This window comes from Hyla sarda, chromosome 7 (assembly GCF_029499605.1).
Source record: "Hyla sarda isolate aHylSar1 chromosome 7, aHylSar1.hap1, whole genome shotgun sequence".
In the NCBI taxonomy this organism is placed as follows: domain Eukaryota; kingdom Metazoa; phylum Chordata; class Amphibia; order Anura; family Hylidae; genus Hyla; species Hyla sarda.
In genome coordinates this window covers 26102889-26121866 of record NC_079195.1, presented here as the reverse complement: position 1 = coordinate 26121866, position 18978 = coordinate 26102889, and the positions used below count along the sequence as shown (strand labels likewise).

Here is an 18978-nt window from a genome sequence, read left to right as displayed (position 1 = left end):
TATACTGCATCACCATCCTACCGGACTACTATACTATCATCCTCCCGGACTTCTGCAGAACGTTGCACCCGGACACTGCAGAGCAGCGAATCCTGCAGAAAAACCCGAGGAAACATCAGCAGAGCCGCGGACTTCAACAATTTCATTCATGAAGATACAGGTATCAATGTGAGTTAAACACAGAGGATACTTAGTAACTGTGTTGCCAATAATAAGTTATATATTGTTGCAATATTCTGATACAACATAACATCACATAGTCTCACTATGCGCTCATCCATACTGTACTTCTAAAGGTATTAGAAGTAGTTGAAAACTGAAGCCTGTTCGGAATTGGCATGGTACTGAGGATTTTGCTGCAGGGGTGCTGGTATCATCATAATGGGTTGGAGAATGTCAAAAGGTCCAATATGAATATTGCTACAAGCTCTACCTATACATGCTCCCAGGACTATATTGCACAATAAAGCCTTGTACCTTTTCATACTATAACCTGTTTAGTCTAGAAATGATCCATGACAATTGGGTGATGCTTTCTCTTCAAGATCCTGACCACCCACTGTCTATGTAGACTAGATTGTTGTGCATACAGTTACAGTCATCTACTGTACTCAATTCCCTTTTACCTGTTCCCCAACAGGTTTTACCACATTCCGACTCATGGTTCGGAGATTTAACAATTCTCCTCCCCCCCAACGCAAAATATTATGTACTCAGACAGATGAGTCTGTTGCAGGAGGTGACCAGGGTTATCGGCGCTGGCCACATGGCTCAGGACCTGAAGTGACAATGTCTACGCAAAACCTGGAATCTATGGTTAATTGGACACTATCACTAACCAAACTCACCCCACTTGGGTAAAGGTCAATGGCATATAAAAGCTAACAGATCAGCTGAGGACTCAAAGGTAAGCAAAATAATAGTTACAAAGCTAGTATGGTTCAAAAAAGACGTATGTTCATTAACTTCAACCAATGAGATGAAGGGGAGGGGATTCTATAATTCTGCATATGCATTAATGTTATTTTGTTCTAGGAATGAATCCAACCCTGTTTTGAAGCTCTATTAAAAAAATAATAATAAAAATAACAATAATAATAGTTATTATTATTATGATTACTATTATATATATATATATATATATATATATATATATATATATATATATATATATATATATTTATTTATTTTTTATTTTTTATTTTCTTTAAATTGTTGTCAACTTTTGGATGATCTATGATGGCTTTAAAGCCAAATAAAGACATCACTAATGTAAATCCAAAATATTTTTTTTGTTTGCTCCTACTTTTGTAAATTAATACTTTACTTTTTATTTTCAATTGCAGCATATTTTTTAGTTTTGATCAAAAAGTTCGCTAAGAGCCTCCATTTTTTAGTTAGTAGTGCTAGCTATTTTTCTTTCTTTTTCTTTCTTTCCTTTTCTTTTTTAAGTTTACCCAATACTTACAATAATTTCTTTGTTCTGTAGACCTAATAACATACTTAAAGATATGGGAAGTAATGAGATTTCATAAAATATATTTATTTATTATAACATAAAATCGTTTTATTGGAATGATTAAAAATATTAACTGATTCATTGATATAAAGGCGGGCTTTTTCTTCAATACAGAAAAGTTTAATACATTTTACAAACCTATAAATTTGAGCGAAACGGGCCATTTGCGGCCTGCGGAACGAAATTTTGCGGCCCACACCAGATACAGAATTTGTGTCACCGAGGCCCGGGACATACAGTTCACGTACACTTTGGGAAAGCAGGGCTAAATGCTGGAAGACTTCACACACTTCGGCATACACTGCTACATGGGACCCGGTGCACCTATGGCAGGGCAACCAGTCTTGCTCCATCACTAAACTGCTACTTACATCTGCCTGCAGGGACTTCCTGGCGGAGTTGCGTAGTGAGCGACATCATAGCAAGCACCGCGCAGGGATGCTGACAGCCTGCGCAGTGCGTGCGATGACGTCACTTATAGCTTGCACCACCGCCAAGCAGTCCCCACAGGCAGATGTAAGTAGCGCAGTCTAGGTGGGGAATCTGTGCTACAGCTACCTAATGTGGGGCTAAGGCTTCCTAATGTAGGGAATCTGTGCTAAGGCTACCTAATGTGGGGAAACTGTGCCACAGCTACCCAATGTGGGGAATCTGTGCTAAGGCTACCTAATGTCAGGAACCTGTGCTGCTCTACTTGATGTGGGGAAACAGTGCTGCATTACCTAATGTGGGGAAGCTGTGCTGCACTACCAAATGTGGGGAAACTGTGCTGCGCTACCAAATGTGGGGCAACTGTGCTGCGCTACCAAATGTGGGGAAACAGTGCTGTGCTACCTAATGTGGAGAAACTGTGCTGCGCTACCTAATGTGAGGAATTTATGCTAAGGCTACCTAATGTGTGGAATCTGTGCTGCGCTACCTAATGTTGGGATACTGTGGTGCGCTACCTAATGTGGGGAAGCTTTGCTACGGCTACCTAATGTGGGGAATCTGTGCTAAGGCTACCTAATGTGGGTGAACTGTGCTGTGCTACCTAATGTGGGGAAACTGTGCTGCACTACCTAATGTGAAGAATCTATGCTAAGGCTACCTAATGTGGGGAATCTATGCTAAGGCTACCTAATGTGGGGAATATGTGCTGCTTTACCTAATGTGTGGAATCTGTGCTGCGCTACCTGATGTGGAGAAACTGCTGTGCTACCTAATGTGGGGAAACTGTGGTGCGCTACCTAATGTGAGGAATATTTGCTAAGGCTACCTAATGTGGGGAAACTGTGCTACAGCTTCCTAATGTGGGGAATCTGTGCTAAGACTACCTAATGTGGGGAAACTGCTGCGCTACCTAATGTGGGGAAACTGTGCTGCGCTACCTAATGTGGGGAATCTCTGCTACGGCTACCTAATGTGGGGAAACTGGGGGTGTTGCTGGTGAATGATGAGGGGCGCATGATGGGGCCATTATATGTGAGGGGCGCATGATGGGGCCATTTTATGTGAGGAGCACATCATGGGGGGGATTATATGTGAGGGGTGCATGTGGCCCAGCCTCACCCAGCCGCTACCTCCAGTGGCCCCCAGATAATTTGAGTTTGAGACCCCTGATGCTGCTCTACCTAATGTGAGGAAACTGTGCTACGGCTACCTAATGTGTGGAATCTGTGCTGCGCTACCTGATGTGGGGAAACTGTGCTGTGCTACCTAATGTGGGGAAACTGTGGTGCGCTACCTAATGTGAGGAATCTTTGCTAAGGCTACCTAATGTGGGGAAACTGTGGTGCACTACCTAAAGTGAGGAATCTTTGCTAAGGCTACCTAATGTGGGGAAACTGTGCTACGGCTTCCTAATGTGGGGAATCAGTGCTAAGGCTACCTAATGTGGGGAAACTGCGCTGCACTACCTAATGTGGGGAAGCTGTGCTGCGCTACCTAATGTGGGGAATCTCTGTTACAGCTACCTAATGAGGGGAACTGGGGGGTGTTGCTGGTGAATGATGAGGGGGCATGATGGGGCCATTACATGTGAGGGGCGCATGATGGGGCCATTTTATGTGAGGAGCGCAGCATGGGGGGATTATATGTGAGGGGTGCATGTGGCCCAGCCTCATCCAGCCGCTACCTCTAGTGGCCCCCAGATAATTTGAGTTTGAGACCCCTGATGTAGATGGTCAAATGCACCACTTAAAACGGTCCAGTTAAACATGGTCGGGTGGATATTTAAAGAAAAACGGTGTAATTTATGTTCTAGTAATTTTAATCACACCTGTTTATTTCTCACATCACATTTTCATAGCTCACTTGTGTTGCTTGAAAAATATGTGAGGTTTCTGTTTCGCACTACTTTTTTCCATTTCAAGCTACTTTTTTCCATTTCATGCCAAAATAAAAAATAAAAAGTGCCAATTAAACCCCTTAAGGATACAGGGATTTTTCCTTTTTTTGCACTTTCGTTTTTTCCTCCTCACCTTCCTATAGCAATAACATTTTCAATTTTACACTTATGAGGTCTTTTATTTTACGCTACAATTGTACTGTGAAATGGCATCACTTCATTTACCACCAAATCTACGGTGAAACAAAAAATAATAATAATTGTGGGCTAAAATTGAAAAAACAAAATGCCATTTTGTAACATTTGGGGGCTTCAATTTCTATGCAGTCTACATTTAATTAAAAATCAAATTTTTTTTGTAGGTCCATGTGATGACAAGGACACCCAATTTATATAGGTTTAGTTTTAATACCTTCATGTATAACATTTTGTACAAAAATGAATAAACTTAAAATTGTCCTCTTCTGACCCCTATAACACTTTTATTTTTCCATATACGGGGCTGTATAGGGGCTAATTTTTGCACCGCGATCTGTAGTTTTTATCTGTATAATTTTTTATTTGATGGGACTTTTTGATCCCTTTTTATAATTTTTTTCTGGAATATAAAGTGAACCCAAATATGCAATTCTCGACTTTGGCATTTTTTTTTTTTTTTTTTTTGCATTTACACCATTGACCATGGGGTTCAATTAACATTATGGTCCTCATTTACTAAGAGTGTTGTGTAGGTTTCTTTGTGGGTTTTAATTCCCTACAATTTATTTTCCACAGTATTTACTAAGGTTTCCCTACATTTTCCACTTTCCCTACGTTTTGCTTTTTTTTACACATGTTCTGATCTGTCGGGTTTTCCTCAGCTCAAATCCACCACATTTTCTGTGGAATCCTTAGTAAATATGTTGTTTTTTCTGTTTAAATGTCGGGAACATGCCCCCTTTCAGAGACCACACCCCTTCTCCCGGCGACCACGCCCCTTTTTAAAATTCCATTTAAATTCTGGCACAAATTCTGGTGCAAAAAGAATTTCTGGCGCAATGCGACAGAATCTGGTGCACAACCCGACAAAACATGTCGGATTTGCAATAGTAAATGAGGGCCTATGTGTTAATAGTTTGGACATTTTTGCATGTGGCGATACCAAATATGTTTATGTTTATTTTTGTTTACATAATTTTATTTTAAAAATGGTATTAGGGAAGAGGCTTATTAACCTTTTTTTTTTTATTTAATTTTTTTTACATTTTATTCACTTTTTTTTTTTTTTTTAGTCCCCATGGGTAATATTCCCCATATGTAATATTTAAATTGCATACACTGAAAATAGCATAGCACAGCATTTGTCATTGTTACCGGCGCTCCATTACTTCAGACTGTTAAAGGGTTACTCTGCTCCTTAACATCTTATCCCCTATCCAAAGGATCTCCGGAGTGGCACCCCAGTCATCAGGAGCACAGAGAGGAGTTTGCCAAATGACCACAGCTGTCATGCCCCCTTCATTCATGTCTATGGGAGGAGGTGTGACGGCAATGTACTCGCGGCCACGCCTCTCCCATAGACATGAATGGAGGAGGTGTGGCGAGAGCTCCAAGCTTCCGTGTTAAAAACGCTGCAGCGCAGGCCCAGAGATCAGACATCTTAACCCTTATTTGAATAGGGGATAAGATGTTTAGGGGTGGAGTACCTCTTTAAGGGTTTCTTTGGGATTGCAGCCACAATTGGACAGAATGTAGGCAGGCAGGGACCATCTGCCCATCCTTTGAGCTGATCAGGACACTGATAAGCCACAGTGAACAAAAATCTAAAGTTTTTTTGCATTTTCACACGATTACAAAGGTTGTGTAAACTTTCCGCCAAAGTTAAAGGGGTACTCCGGTGAAAACCTTTTTTCTTTTCAATCAACTGGTGCCAGAAAGTTAAACATATTTGTAAGTTACTTCTATTAAAAAATCTTAATCCTTCCAGTACTTATTAGCTGCTGAATGCTACAGAGGAAATTCCTTTCTTTTTGGAACACTGATGACATCACGAGCACAGTGCTCTCTGCTGACATCTCTGTCCATTTTAGCAACCGTGCATAGCAGATTTATGCGAAGGGCAGCATGGTGGCTCAGTGGTTAGCACTGCTGCCCTGCAGTGCTGGGGCCTTGGGTTCAAATCCCACTAAGGACAACAATAAATAAAGAGTTATTATTATTATAATGATGTCAGCAAAGAGCACTGTGCTCGTGATGTCATCAGAGAGAATTCCAAAAAGAAAATAATTTCCTCTGTAGTATTCAGCAGCTAATAAGTACAGGAAGGATTAAGATTTTTTAATAGAAGTAATTTACAAATCTGTTTAACTTTCTGGCACCAGGTGATTTAAAAAAAAAAAAAAAAAAAAAAGGTTCTTACCGGAGTACCCCTTTAAAGAGAGTATGAGCCTTTCCAAATGTCCAGTAATCTAGACTAAATCTGACACCACGCCAACTTTCACAAATTTGGCGTGCATTATGTAAACTTTTGCATGTAGTGATGTAAACTCCTTGGAAAATGTAGTGCAATTTTTTTGCACCAAATATTTGGAGATAAACTTGTAAAAAGTAGCGAGAAAATCAAACTTAGTTTTAAATATGTCCCCAGGTGTGTGAATTTAGTCTATTTTCAATTTTTTATTATTATTAATGATAATAATAATTATTAGTAATAATATTATTATTAGCAATGTTTATTATTATGTTTTTAGCAAAGTTGTTACATTTTTCATGATTTTGTATTATTAATATGAATACCATAAATATCCATTACTATTTGTAATTTTTCCTCTTTTGCTTTTCTTTCCCCGGCCTTATTTTGAATAGTTTTTTGCCACTTTGTAGCCATTTTCCTTTTACACTTAATGCAATATGTAACTGGTTTCTTAGAAATACAAATCAAAGTTTTATAATGTTGTTATTTTATTGTACATTATTTCAGATACAACATGAAAATGAAATGGAAATCCACCCAAGGTTTCTGCCTCCATTTTGGCTGCTTAGACATGACGGATGAAGATGTTAACACAGACTTGCTACAACGAAGAAGGTATCAAAGTAGAGGTTGGGTGGACATTCTGACAGTGTTCTCTGATTATAAAGTAAAACTTCACTTAAAATTATGTTCTTTTCTATAGAGGATATAAAATCTTTTTAGTAGGAACAGTAATGTTTTTTTTTTCCATCAAAAGTCGAAAGATGGATCTAAGGTCTAAACAATGGACACACAATATGTAAACCTGAAGTGTTTGGGGGAAGTTATCACCTTCCCTTCATTCTTATTGTCTCTTTTTTTGTTTAGTTTTTCCACCCAAATTTGAAGATATTGTTATAAGGTTGTAGGAGTACATGGGCTCACTACATTTATTATGTATTTTAAGTTACAAGATGGAAGGATGAGGCTAAATCGAGTAATAAAATCCATAAAATATATTAGGTGCTCTATCTTTTGTACTTGTACTTAATGGCTGTGATTCCTGGTTGAGCAGTTGCTCAGTACTACAATTCCCAGAATGTATCGATTTCCCTCAACTCTTTATCACAGCCCTCCAACCCTGTCTATTCCTCTTCCATATCAATCCTGCCATTTCCTGGCCCAGCTTTGCCCTGCTGTATTTATTCCCTGTCTGCTTCTCTGCCTGTAGCATTGTTCATCACAGGGCAGCATGCTTTAACCAATCATTATTCTCTATCAGGGAGATGGTGATGTGGCTGTAGGAGTCCTCACTTCTTTGAAAAAGCCAGGGTACACTGGCGAAACATCAGCAGGAGGGGCTATAATGTTTTTATAAATCGGCATCCTAGTGACACAATAGCAAGATTCGAACAGGGTGGGGGTTTTCTCTAGTCAGCGGTGGCGACACTGTCTGGCTTAACTAGACCTTTCCACTGTGACACTGATCACAAGACAGATGGGCAATTTTGACCTATGTTGTAGTCACACTGTGGATGACCGGACTTTTTAAAATTTTTTCACTATGGCACCAAAAGCACAATTTATAATTAAGTGGTTGTAATAAAAGTTAAGTTTTAATAATTTAGTTAAGTAGTCTCTAGTTTAGGGCAGTCCTTGGGGACGTGTCCCTAAAATTGTAATTTTCGCTGTAGGAGCTGGTCAGAGGTGGTGACATCACTTATTGGGTGGCACCACTGTGGGAGAGACGGAGGAGCCAGAAAGCTGCTGATGCTGAGACAACACCACACTGACAAAGAGAGGACTACACATCCTCCTGTCAGGCATGAATCCTGCAAAAACACACTGGAGCCAGTATAATTTGTGATAACACAATATTAGTAGTTATAGAGGGAGATTTAAATATGATTTTCTGATACGGAAATACATCGTTAACATATTTTGTCATTTTAGGATCAAGGAGATGCCTATTCTTCAAGCTGCAAAAGAGAACAATGTGGAGCTTCTGAGAGACATTCTGTCATCAGACAAATGTGACCCCTTCCAGAGAGGCAAGCTTCATTACATAATACAGTATTGGTTTCAGGACAACCATTGTATGTTGAAACCATTGTATGTTGAGACCATAACTCTATGGAAACCTGGTAATCGGTTCTGAAGCCACCAAAATGTCATCCAAAAATAGGAAAAAGTGATAAGTGGATATCTAATATAGATAAAGTAAGTCCTTACATATAAAAGTAAGAAAGATCTGCTGGGAGCTGTAATCACTGTCTATGTAAAGGACAGGAGCTGCTTAAGGGGCCTGTACAGTACACAGTGTCCTAAAAAAGTAACATGGAGCTGCCCTCACCTGGTGTCCAAAAGGAACAGCTAACCATGGCACAGGTTAAGATTAGTACAGAACATGTAGTACCACCCGATACTGTAGGGAGGCGCTGCCAGCCAGCCAGTCAGTGCATGTACTTCAGTAGTACAGGTTTTTTACCAGTAAAATGCCCATTCTGATTGGTAATTTCTTCCAGCGATTGACACGTTTCACAGATCTGGATTGTCTGTAGCATTGTATGTTAAAGGGGTATTCTGCCCCTAGACATCTTATCCCCTATCCAAAGGATAGGGGATAAGATGTCAGATCGCCGGGGTCCCGCTGCCCCTCCCATATACTTGCATTGAGGGGCAGGGTGTGATGTCACATGGGGGTGGAGTCGTGACACCATGATCTTCCGTCCCGGTGGTCGAGATGGACTCAGCCTGAGGACCTCCAGCGGTTCTGGAAGCCGCTACAGGTGGGTGCTGCATGGTAGATCCCGGGGGTCCGCAGCAGCGGGACCCCGGCGATCTGACATCTTATCCCCTATCCAAGGAGTACCCCTTTAAGTCTGGTTTCAAGTTACAATGGTCCAGAAAAGACCATTGTATGTTGAAACTATTGTAAGTTGAGGGATCAATGTACAGCTAATAACCTGAACATTAACTAGTCATATTCTAGCTTTTTCAATTCTTAGTATGCAATGTAATAAAAGAGCACCCGTCCTAATATAAAATTACCTAACATATACCAGTCTTATCAGTCTATAGGAAAAATGTCAATGCCGCCGATATGGTCGCCTTACAGATCTCATACCTAGTTATGCAGTGATAGATTCCTACTACTATTTTACTCAAGAACTTCAAGAGTCTAGGAAAGCTGTGTAGCTATGTATGAGAATGTGGACATCATTTACACATGCACTAGAAGGGTACTTTAACACAGTTATTCAGTGAAAAATCCACATCATTCTGGCATGTAAATTTGCAGAGACATATCTGCACTAAATTATGTAGATTTAAGTGCAAATTTGCTGCATGAAGGTTCACATTATATATAGGATTTCCTAAAGTCGTATTCACAGCGCTCACAAATCATCCACAGCATATGTTTGAAAGTAGCCCTAAAGGGAATGTACTTGTGGTACCACTGAACCGGTCCAGATGGAGAGAAAATCTCAGGTTGGACGCTGATAGCAGAAAACCAGCTCTGCACAATGGAGGTGGGGCATTAGCTCACCCAGCTCCCCTGCCTCCTCCATATTCCCGCTCCAGCCTGCTCCCGTAATAAATATTCAAAACTATTCACTCACGTTCTGGAGACATGAAAGCGGCTATTTTGCATATTCATGCCTGGGGTGGACCAGAGCGGGCACTATGGAGGAGGCAGGGGAGGGTAGCAAGTCAGCTCCCTGCCTCCATTGCACAGAATTGCTTAATTCTGTGCAATGCAGCTGGTAGATTAAATACCACTAACTTCAGCAATTCTTCATTATTTCATGTAAGTGACCCCGCAATTTACTGTTGTTTATCCACTTTATAACCCAGTATTCTCAGTTTAGTGCGGGTGAACTAGCTGTCAGTTTCCCTCTATGCCTAATTGTGGTGAAGCAGGATGTCAATGTGGTTTAGGCTGCATCACAGTCATACCCCAGGCCTCCTCTACCTCTTATGTTTGTGTGTCTCTACCCTAACCAACACAACACATGAGTGATTTACCATGATTGCACTTACTACTTTTATGTCTTCTCTTTTTATCAGGTGCTTTAGGTGAAACAGCTCTGCACATGGCGGCCCTATATGACAACCTGGAGGTAGCAGAAATTCTCCTGACAGAGGCGCCATATCTGCTGAACCTTCCCATGACCTCTGAGATCTACCAAGGTCACTTATATTATAATTATAATATTCATTACTTTACTGATATAACGACTTAGAGTACACAAACAGAGAACAGGGATGCTTCCGTATGCAATATTGCCTGGCAACAAATAGGAAAAATGGGGGACATTTAGAAAAATCTGTGTAAAGGAAAAGTTGACTAGTTGCTCATGGCAACCAATCAGATCACTTAATTTATTTTTACAGAGGCCTGTAAATGGAATAAGCAAACTGATTGGCTATTAAAGGGGGGGCTGCTGTCTACTATGGGAGAACTGCTGTATACTATTGGGAAACTGCTGCCTAATATTGGGGGAATCTGCTGCCTACTCTGGTGTACTGTTATATCTTGCCCTGGGGACAGTGCACCCTGTCTGGACCCCCCCCCCCCTGCCAGACAACCAAGACTTTGACATTTTTCATTTTGCCTCTGGAGGGCCCAGGGCACCTCTAGATGACCTCTAGGATGTAAGACAAAACTTCTATATAGGCCAGGACCAAGCCAAAAATCAAGAGACCTCCACAATGCAGGGCACGGCCAATCCAGATTACATTAGTGATAATGTAGAATGTAAATGGACCAATTTAGTATGTACAAGTCTCGGCTTATTAGCAGCAACGCAAATCGCGCTGCTGCTAATAAACCGAGATTGGTACATTCTATATTGGTCCATTTTCATCCTGTAACATCACGGTTATCATCTACATCGGTCACATTGTGGAGATCTCTTGCTCTTTGTCCTGGCCCAATTGAAGTTTTGGTAAAAGGCCATGGCTCCCTTATTGCAATGATATTTATTGAATTATAACATAACATTCTTCCAGGATGATGTTCTACATATAATCCCTTTGAAAGGCTGGAGCATTGGAGAGTCATCATGCTACCCGTGATTCGTACAGCATAAAAATTTTATGTCGGGTTGACCTTTAATGTAGTTAGGTAAATTTTCTAGCCAAAATATCTGTTTTGTCCAAACATTCCCAAATCTTCTTACTTTTTGTGCCATTCTCAGGATTTTTGTAAAATATGGGCTTGGTTTTGCAGCAGGGGCATGACCTATTACAATATGGATTCAGTAAAATAACAATATTGAGCTCCAGTCTCATTTTCCTTCATCTCTGCTTGCTGTCCACAGGACAGACGGCTCTTCACATCGCCGCCGTCAACCAAAACATGAATTTCGTCAAGATGCTCATACAGAGAGGAGCTGATGTCTCTTCGCCAAAAGCGACCGGCAGCTTCTTCACCCAGAAACCTCTGGGCCTCTTCTACTTTGGTAGGATTGTTCACCCACTTATAGTCTCTACAATAGTATCATATCTCTGGCCTGAGTCGGACTATCTGACTACCTGGTCTGCCAGGCAGGAGAAGAGATGGAAGAGCTGTGCACACTACTTAGCTACAGTAGCTAGCTAGATAAAGACTAAACTGCCCTCTGGGAAGAAAAAGGCTAGAGTAGGGAGCTCCTCCATGAGCCTTTTCCAGAAGTTTCTACATGGAAACTGACTGGGGAGTGTCATGTGACCACTCATCATTTACAAAATAATCCATCATTGGTGGCACAAAAAGTGCATCTCAGTGTAACATCTAAGTGCAACTTTAAAGGGGTATTCCAGGATTTTTTTTTATTTGTCTATGCTACAGGGGCTGTTAAGTTAATGTAGTTCATAATATAGTGTCTGTACCTGTGTTTGATAGCTGGTCTCGCAATTCTTGTGTGATGTTTGCCCCAATATTTATTTTTAGCAGCATGCATAATTAGTCTAGTCTCAGGTTTTCACAGGTCGCAGTGCGGCCCGAGATATTACATAACTAGTCAGGTGTTTAGAGGGGGCCTGTCTGCTTCAATGGGTGGAGCGACTGCTGGGTGGGAGGGAGATCATTCTCCAAAGGGGTACAGGGCATTGTAATTTCATTAACACGCATAGCTCAGCTGTGCTGCAAAAAGGTTGGGGTGACTTGTGTGGGAGGGAGAAAAGTGAACTCATACTTACAAACATGGGATCCTGGGACTTGTAGTTGGAGGGAGGGAACTCCAACAGAAAATAGCCAGTTCACAAAAAGAAAGCAGCAGCGTAATGGTTGAAGTACAACACAGCCATGTAGCCCCAAGACAAGGCATCCTTCTTAAGTATGTCCATTACTGTCTGGCAGGTACAGTAAGTACTAAAGTCAGGTTAACCCCTTTAACTCTTCAGTCACGCAACAACTGTACTCTGTAGGAGCTTGGAGACGATACCGTTACAAGCTAAGGGGCATCTTTATTATTACATTAATAACTAATTTCAAATATTAACCTCCCGAATACCATGATTAAGAATGCATCTCTGGAGTGACGTTAGAACACAATATATTTATAATGTGTAACATCAGATCCAATGTTTGGTCTTGAATGTTACATTACTGACCTAGACATCCCTAACTAGACATGTTTGTCATTGATGATTAAAAAAAATATATGGATGACAGGCCCCATATGAACATATTGGAAGCCATGGTTTCTGGCACCAAATTTTTCCCACAAAGTAAATAAAAACAAAACTATAAAACCTTGCATGTGTTAGAGAAAATGTCAACTTTTTTCTCTTTTTGAAAATCACAGATTTACCAAATTTTATTACAAATGACAGGAAACTTTGCCACTCATTTGCCCTTAATCTGCTTCTACATTGCATTCTTCTTCTTAGGGGAACATATTTTAAGCTTTGCTGCTTGTGTTGGAAACATAGAAATCGTCAAGTTACTTGTAGAGAATGGGGCAAACCTTCGCGCTCAGGACTGCTGGGGTGAGAATCCATTTAAGTGCTCAACAACCGTCCAGCGCTAAAACTTGTGTTGATGTTCTCCCTAACTGACTGGTTCCTCTTTACAGGAAACACTGTCCTCCATATTCTGACCCTCCAGCCCAACATGTCCAGGTCCTGCCAGATGTATGACCTCCTTCTCTCTCTTGACACTAAGCTGAGTGTCCCATATTTGGACCAAATCACAAATTATCAGGGTCTCACTCCATTCAAGATGGCTGCGGCTGAAGGAAACGTGGTCGTAAGTCATTATAATTCCCTCCATTTTGGGAAAGGTAGATAATTATGCTGAAGGGCACTATTGGTCCTGATATTGGGGATGTTCCCATCTGGGCTGAGGCTTCTGTTTATAATGTGATCCTTCATTTAATATACACCAGATGCCAATGGTGCTCGACAGACCCCATTGACTTGCAAATAAGTTCCATCATGGTCTTCATAGTTTAACCCCTTAAGGACAAAGGGTGTACAGGTACGCCTTTGCTCCCTGGTACTTAAGGACCAAGGGCGTACCTGTACGCCCGTGGGAATTTCGGTCCCTGCCGCGCACCGGGCGGGGATCGGACTGGGGTGACTGCTGATATCTATCAGCAGGCACCCCGCGCAAATGCCCAGGGGGGTCTGATGACCCCCCCCCCATGTCGGCGATCGCCGCAAATCGCAAGTGAATTCACACTTGCGATTTGCGGCTATTCCGGGTCATACGGGTCTATGGTGACCCGGAATATAATGGAGATCGTGGTTGTCCAAGACACCCATGATCCCCCTGAAGGCATAGGAGTGAGGTGGCAGGGGTGCCACCCCTCCTATCACTGCTATTGGTGGTCTAGACATGACTGAACTGACAGAGGACCGGCACCGACGTCCGCTTACCCCGCGGGAGAGGCTGCGGGTGACCATCGGTGGAGGAGATCGGAGTCCGGCGATGTCATGCGGCTGGCTCCCTGGATCCGACAGAAGCCAGTAAGTTGCCTAGCAACATCTGGAGGGTACAGTTTGAGACCGCTATACAGTGGTCTCTAAACTGTAACCCTCCAGATGTTGCAAAACTACAACTCCCAGCATGCCCAGACAGCTGTTAGGGCATGCAGGGATTTGTAGTTTTGCAACAGCTGGAGGGCCCCAGTTTGGAGATCACTGGCAGTGATCTCTAACTGTGGCCCTCCAGATGTTGCAAAACTGCAACTCCTAGCATGCCCAAACAGCAGTTTGCTGTCAGGGCATGCTGGGATTTGTAGTTTTGCAACAGCTGGAGGTCCACAGTTTGGAGATCTCTAAATTGTAGCCCTCCAGATGTTGCAAAACTGCAAATCCCTGCATGCCCTAACAGCAAACAGCTGTCTCGGCATGCTGGGAGTTGTAGTTGTGTACCTTCAGCTGTTGCATAACTACATCTCCCAGTATGCCCTTCGGCGATCAGTACATGCTGGGAGTTGTTGTTTTGCAACAGCTGGAGGCACACTGGTTGGTAAATACTGAGTTAGGTAACAGAACCTAACTGAAGGTTTTCCAACCAGTGTGCCTCCAGCTGTTGCAAAGTACAACTCCCAGCATGCACTGTCTGTCAGTGCATGCTGTGAGTTGTAGTTTTGAAACATCTGGAGGTTTGCCCCCCTCCCCATGTGAATGTACAGGATACATTCACACAGGCAGATTTACAGTAAGTTTCTTGCTTCAAGTATGAGCTGCGCCAAATTTTTCACCGCAGCGCATACTCCTAGCGATAAGCTCTCTGTAAATCTCTGCCAGTGCGAATGTACCCTAAAAACACTACACTACACTACCACATAATAAAGGGTAAAACACTACATATACACCCCTTACACTGTCCCCCCAATTAAAATGAAAAACGTGTTGTACGGCAGTGTTTCCAAAACGGAGCCTCCAGCTGTTGCAAAACAACAACTCCCAGCATTTCCGGACAGCCACTGACTGTCCAGGCATGCCGGGAGTTTAGCAACAGCTGGAGGCACCCTGTTTGGGAATCACTGGCATAGAATACCCCTATGTCCACCCCTATGCAATCCCTAATTTAGTCCTCAAATGCGCATGGCGCTCTCTCACTTCGGAGCCCTGTCGTATTTCAAGGAAACAGTTTAGGGCCACATATGGGGTATTTCCGTACTCGGGAGAAATTGCACTACAAATTTTGGGGGGATTTTTCTCCTTTTACCCCTTATGAAAAAGAAAAGTTGGGGTCTACACCAGCCTGTTAGTGTTAAAAAAAAAAAATAAAATTACATTAACATGCTGGTGTTGTCCTTTACTTTTTATTTTCACAAGAGGTAAAAGGGAAAAAAAGACCCCCAAAATTTGTAACGCAATTTCTCCTGAGTACGGAAATACCCCATATGTGGGCGTAAAATGCTTGGCGGGGGCACAACAAGGCTCAGGAGTGAGAGCGCACTTTGTACATTTGAGGCCTAAATTGGTGATTTGCACAGGGGTGGCTGATATTACAGCGGTTCTGACATAAATGCAAAAAAATAAATACCCACATGTGACCCTATTTTGGAAACTACACCCCTCATGTAATGTAATAAGGGGTACAGTCAGCATTTACGCCCCACAGGGGTCTGACAGATTTTTGGAACAGTGGTCCCTGAAAATGAAAATTTTAATTTTTCATTTGCACAGCCCACTGTTCCAAAGATCTGTCAAACGCCAGTGGGGTGTTTATGCTCACTGCACCCCTTATTAAATTCTGTGAGGGGTGTAGTTTCCAAAATGGGGTCACAAGTGGGGGGGGGTCCACTGTTCTGGCACCACGGGGGGCTTTGTAAACGCACATGGCCCCTGACTTCCAATCCAAACAAATTCCCTTTTCAAAAGCTTAATGGCACTCCTTCTCTTCTGAGCATTGTAGTTCACCAGCAGAGCACTTGACACCCACACATGGGGTATTTCCATACTCAGGAGAAATTACTCCCAAAATTTGTAACCCCATTTCTTCTATTACCCCTTGTAAAAATGTAAAATTTGGAGAAAAACCAGCATTTTAGTGAAAAAAATTTTTTTTTTCATTTACACATCTGACTTTAACAAAAAGTCGTGAAATACCTGTGAAGTGTTAAGGCTCCCTGTACCACTCATTACATTCCTTAAGGGGTGTAGTTTCCAAAATAGTATGCCATGTGTTTTTTTTTTTTTTTGCTGTTCTGGCACCATAGCGGCTTCCTAAATGTAACATTCCCCCCAAAAACCATTTCAGAAAAACTCACTCTCCAAAATCCCATTGGCGCTCCCTCCCTTCTGAGCCCTCTACAGCACCCGCCGAACACTTGACATACACATATGAGGTATTTTCTTACTCGAGAGAAATTGGGTTACAAATTTTGAGAGGATCTTTTTCCTTTTACCTCTTGCAAAAATTCAAAAACTGTATCTACAAGAACATGCGAGTGTAAAAAATGAAGATTTTGAATTTTCTCCTTCACTTTGCTGCTATTCCTGTGAAACACCTAAAGGGTTAACACACTTACTGAATGTAATTTTGAATACTTTGAGGGGTACAATTTTTGTAATCGGGTCATTTATTGGGTATTTCTAATATGAAGGCCCTTCAAATCCACTTCAAACCTGAACTGGGCCATGAAAAATTCCGATTTTGAAAATTTGGTGAAAAATTGGAAAATTGCTGCTAAACTTTGAAGCCCTCTGGTGTGTTCCAAAAGTAAAAACATGTCAATTTTATGATGCAAACATAAAGTAGACATATTGTATATGTGAATCAAAATATTATTTATTTAGAATGTTTATTTTCCTTACAAACAGAGAGCTTCAAAGTTAGAAAAATCAAATTGTGGGATTTTTCACCAAGAAATGATGCAAGTATCGACAAAATTTTACCAATAACATAAAGTAGAATATGTCAAGAAAAAACTGTCTCTGAATCAGTATGATAGGTAAAAGCCTCCCAGAGTTATTAATGTTTAAAGTGACAGTGGTCAGATGTGCAAAAAACGCTCTGGTCCTACAGTGAAAATTGGTCTGGTCCTTAAGGGGTTAAATAAATAGAATATTGCAACATGCTTCACTATTATTCCTGTCAAATCTAACAAAATTTGCAAAGGAGGCCAGGAATGTCAGAATTGTGACATCAGGTAAAAAAAAATCTGCCTAATTTTAAAACTTGTTTTGGGGGTCTTAGTCCTATACTTCCTGGTTGAGCAGTTGCTCAGTACTAAAATTCTAAGAATACATTGTTTCCCCTCAACTCTTCATCCCCCTGCCTATTTCTCTCACAATACTGCTGCCAGTTCCCTACCCAAAGCTATTGCAGAACATTTAATTTGCCAACAGATTATAATACCATCAGTGAGGTTGCAGCACCTGCTGTAATCTTTCCCTGTCTGCTCCTCAACCTGTGGTACTGTTCAGCACAATGGTATAAACACACCTCATTCTCTCTAAATGTCCAAACACAAATATATTTGTATAATAGAATATGACCGGGAGATTGTGATCTAGCTGTAAGGAGATGATCCGAGGCGATGACATCACTCAGCTGGCAGGGTTAGAGCTCCGAAACAAGATCTAGCCACTCCTCCAAAAACAGTAGAGGATGGTGCGTTGTCTTGGGAGAGAGGGAGGAGCCAGGAAGCTGTTAAGACAACAGTGACACAGTGACAATGAGAGGACCATACAACTTACACCTACCAGGTGTATTTCGAGCAAAATCATGCTGGAAAATCATAACCAGTACTATATTAGTAAGTAATATCTTGGGGTAATGGTTTCTTCTAAATACAATTTTCAATATGGTGCATGGTATATTCTGCTTTGTGTGGATGGCAACATGGATTCCAGTTTTAAGTATTTGAGTAAAGTCCTCTTCTTTCTTCTTGGTTTTTCTTACTTATTTTCTCTTCTTTCTTTTTATGCCTTCTTCTTTTTCCTTCTTTCTTCTTATGTCTTCTTCTTCCTTCTCCTTCTTCTTCCATCTTCTTGTTACATCTTATTCCTACATCTCATAAACGAAACAGGTTTCTGACTATAACTAAAGACAATTATCTGTCCCAAATGGTGCAGAGCCCGACCAGAGGGGGCGCCCTACTAGACTTAATATTAACCAACAGACCTGACAGAGTAACTAATGTGCAGGTAAAGGACACCTGGGCAATAGACAGACAGGGTAACGCAGCTAGCTGTCCGGCGTCCAAAAACAATGCTGGATGCCATACAACTGATGACAGTTGATGCACATTGCCATCAGTTATGGCATCAGTTGTGTTTAGATCTAGGGTGAGTTCCCCTATGCCGGATATATGTGAACCCAGCCTTACATCTTCTTCCTCCTCCTTCTTCTTTTTACATCTTTTTTTTAACCAAATTATCAGAAATGGCACATTCAACTTTTTTCTTCTTTTTCGTTCTTTTTCCACACTATCCGGAAGTAAAATGTAGTTACCTACAATGTCTTTATTTACCTGTCAATCCAGCATTGGGGACATGACTTGGTGTTGGTTTTGGATTTTACTTACTATTGACATTACTACTGACTGTAGATGTTCCAGCATCTCCTCAAAAAGGGAACGAAGACAGTACAGCTAATGGGTCCAACAACTTACACCCTGTATGATCTGACTGAGATTGACTCCTGGGGGACTCCATGTTCGGTTCTCCATCTTATCGTCACCTCTCGGAAGGCTGAGGTATGTTCTCTGGAGAAAAAAAGAAACCGTTCTATGTGATTTTCTTTTA

At 41.5% G+C, this 18978-nt stretch overlaps 1 protein-coding gene across 1 annotated transcript in view; it reads left to right on the top strand.

Annotated features, from left to right (window-relative positions):
* The window catches only part of LOC130281614 (transient receptor potential cation channel subfamily V member 6-like), a 75139-nt gene that overhangs the window by 42618 nt on the left and 13543 nt on the right, over positions 1–18978 (top strand). Inside the window, exons 2-8 of the mRNA XM_056529029.1 lie at positions 6808–6915; positions 8233–8330; positions 10351–10473; positions 11607–11747; positions 13159–13257; positions 13344–13516; positions 18783–18929. Coding sequence (XP_056385004.1) covers positions 6808–6915; positions 8233–8330; positions 10351–10473; positions 11607–11747; positions 13159–13257; positions 13344–13516; positions 18783–18929 — 889 coding nt within the window. The remainder of the gene's footprint in view (positions 1–6807; positions 6916–8232; positions 8331–10350; positions 10474–11606; positions 11748–13158; positions 13258–13343; positions 13517–18782; positions 18930–18978) is intronic.